We start from the raw sequence: 1,854 nt of genomic DNA on the forward strand, positions 1-1,854 counted from the left end.
GGGGTTTCACCATGTTAGCCAGGATGATCTCGATCTCCTGACCTTGTGATCCACCCTCCTTGGCCTCCTAAAGTGCTGGGATTACAGGTGTGAGCCACCGTGCCCGGCCAGTATGTTATCTTTTGAGAAATGTGTGTTCATACCCTTTGGCCATGATCGTGGCTCACTGCTGCCTCAACTTCGTGTTGCCCACTTTTTAATGGGATTTTTTTGTGTGTGTGGGATGGGTGTTGAGTTCTTTGAGTTCCTTGTATATTCCTCTGCTTGTTTTTTCACTGGGATGCTGTCTTTTGTCACTGAGTATTGTGTATTAGTTTGCTAACAGTACCACTCACTAGGTGACTTAAAGTTATTCCTCACAGTAATGGAGGCTAGAAGTTCAAGATCAAGCTGTCAGCAGGTTGGATTTATTCTGAAGCCTCTCCCTCTGGCAAGGCAGCAGTGCCATCCACTTTAGGTTTTTATGAAGCCCTCACTGGCTGGTGTTTTCACCCAGTGAATGGGGGACAGGGGTGGGAGCAGGGACACCAGCGAAGTGGCAGGAGATGGAGATGGTCCTAGTGGTAGCAGTGGAGGTCGCAAGAATTGGTTTTCACCAAGACATGGGCAGACACGGATCCAGGGTGATCCTGAAATTTCATGGGATTTCTTCTATGTCCAGAAGTTTAATGGGGATTTCTCTTCTGTGGGCAGGTCTCACAGATTTCAAGCCTGGCTACTGGATTGGTGTCCGCTATGATGAGCCACTGGGGAAAAACGATGGCAGGTAACAAGAATTCCCATTCAGGTGTCTGTGCGTGCATTTGTGTGTAAGTCCATACGTGCTGCTGGCTGAGCTGCCCATGCCAGCACCTGGAGTGGAGCCATGTGAGGATCCTCTGACCACACCCACCCCCATCCTGTCCTGCAGTGTGAATGGGAAACGCTACTTCGAATGCCAGGCCAAGTATGGCGCCTTTGTCAAGCCAGCAGTCGTGACGGTGGGGGACTTCCCAGAGGAGGACTACGGGTTGGACGAGATATGACACCCAAGGAATTCCACTGCTCCAGCTCCTAACTCGGCCACTGACTGCCCCTCCTGTGTGTGCCCATGGCCCTTTTCTCCTGACCCCATTTTAATTTTATTCATTTTTTCCTCTGCCATTGATTTTTGACACTCATGCATTAAATTCACTAGAAACCCGGAAAGGATTTGGAGGACTTGATGATTTGGGGACCCACTGGGTAAACAGTGACCCTTCTGTATCAGGGGCCAGCCTCCATGTCCTTATATCTTGCTGCTCCCGTCTTCTCATTCCCACCTCACGTGCTGTAGCTACCAGGAAGAAGGGGAAGGGAGGGGAGGGGATATTCTTTGCCTTTAAAAATGATGTACAACTCAGCCAGGCACAGTGGCTCTTGCCTGTAATCCCAGCACTTTGGGAGACCGAGCTGGCAGGTCACTTAAGCCCAGGAGTTTGAGACCAGCCTGGGCAACATGGCAAAACTTCATCTCTACCAAAAATACAAAAAATGAGTCAGGTATGGTGGCGCATGCCTGTAGTCCCAGCTACTTGGGAGGCTGAGGTGGGAGAATGATTTGACCCCAGAAGGTCGAGGCTACAGTGAGTTATGGCACCACTGCATTCCAGCCTGGATGACAGAACAAGACCCTGTCTCAAAACCAAAAAACAAGAAAAGAGGCCGAGCACAGTGGCTCACGCCTATAATCCCACCATTTTGGGAGGCCGAGGCGGGAGATCCAGATCATCCTGGCCAACATGTTGAAACCCTGTCTCTACTAAAAATACAAAAGTTAGCTGGGTGTGGCGGCATGTGCCTGTAATCCCAGCTACTCAGGAGGCTGAAGCAGGA

The 1,854-nt window shown here is 50.3% G+C and overlaps 1 protein-coding gene across 1 annotated transcript; it reads left to right on the forward strand.

Annotated features, from left to right (window-relative positions):
- The first annotated feature begins 205 nt into the window (after positions 1–205).
- LOC113221551 (tubulin-folding cofactor B-like) lies at positions 206–1,188 on the forward strand. Its single transcript, XM_026450882.2, has 2 exons — positions 206–766; positions 911–1,188. Exons 1-2 carry the CDS (start codon positions 546–548, stop codon positions 1,023–1,025), a joined length of 336 nt encoding a protein of 111 aa, XP_026306667.1. The 5' UTR covers positions 206–545; the 3' UTR covers positions 1,026–1,188.
- The last annotated feature ends 666 nt before the right edge of the window (positions 1,189–1,854 follow it).

Source organism: Piliocolobus tephrosceles, unplaced genomic scaffold (assembly GCF_002776525.5).
Source record: "Piliocolobus tephrosceles isolate RC106 unplaced genomic scaffold, ASM277652v3 unscaffolded_25826, whole genome shotgun sequence".
Taxonomy (NCBI): Eukaryota; Metazoa; Chordata; class Mammalia; order Primates; family Cercopithecidae; genus Piliocolobus; species Piliocolobus tephrosceles.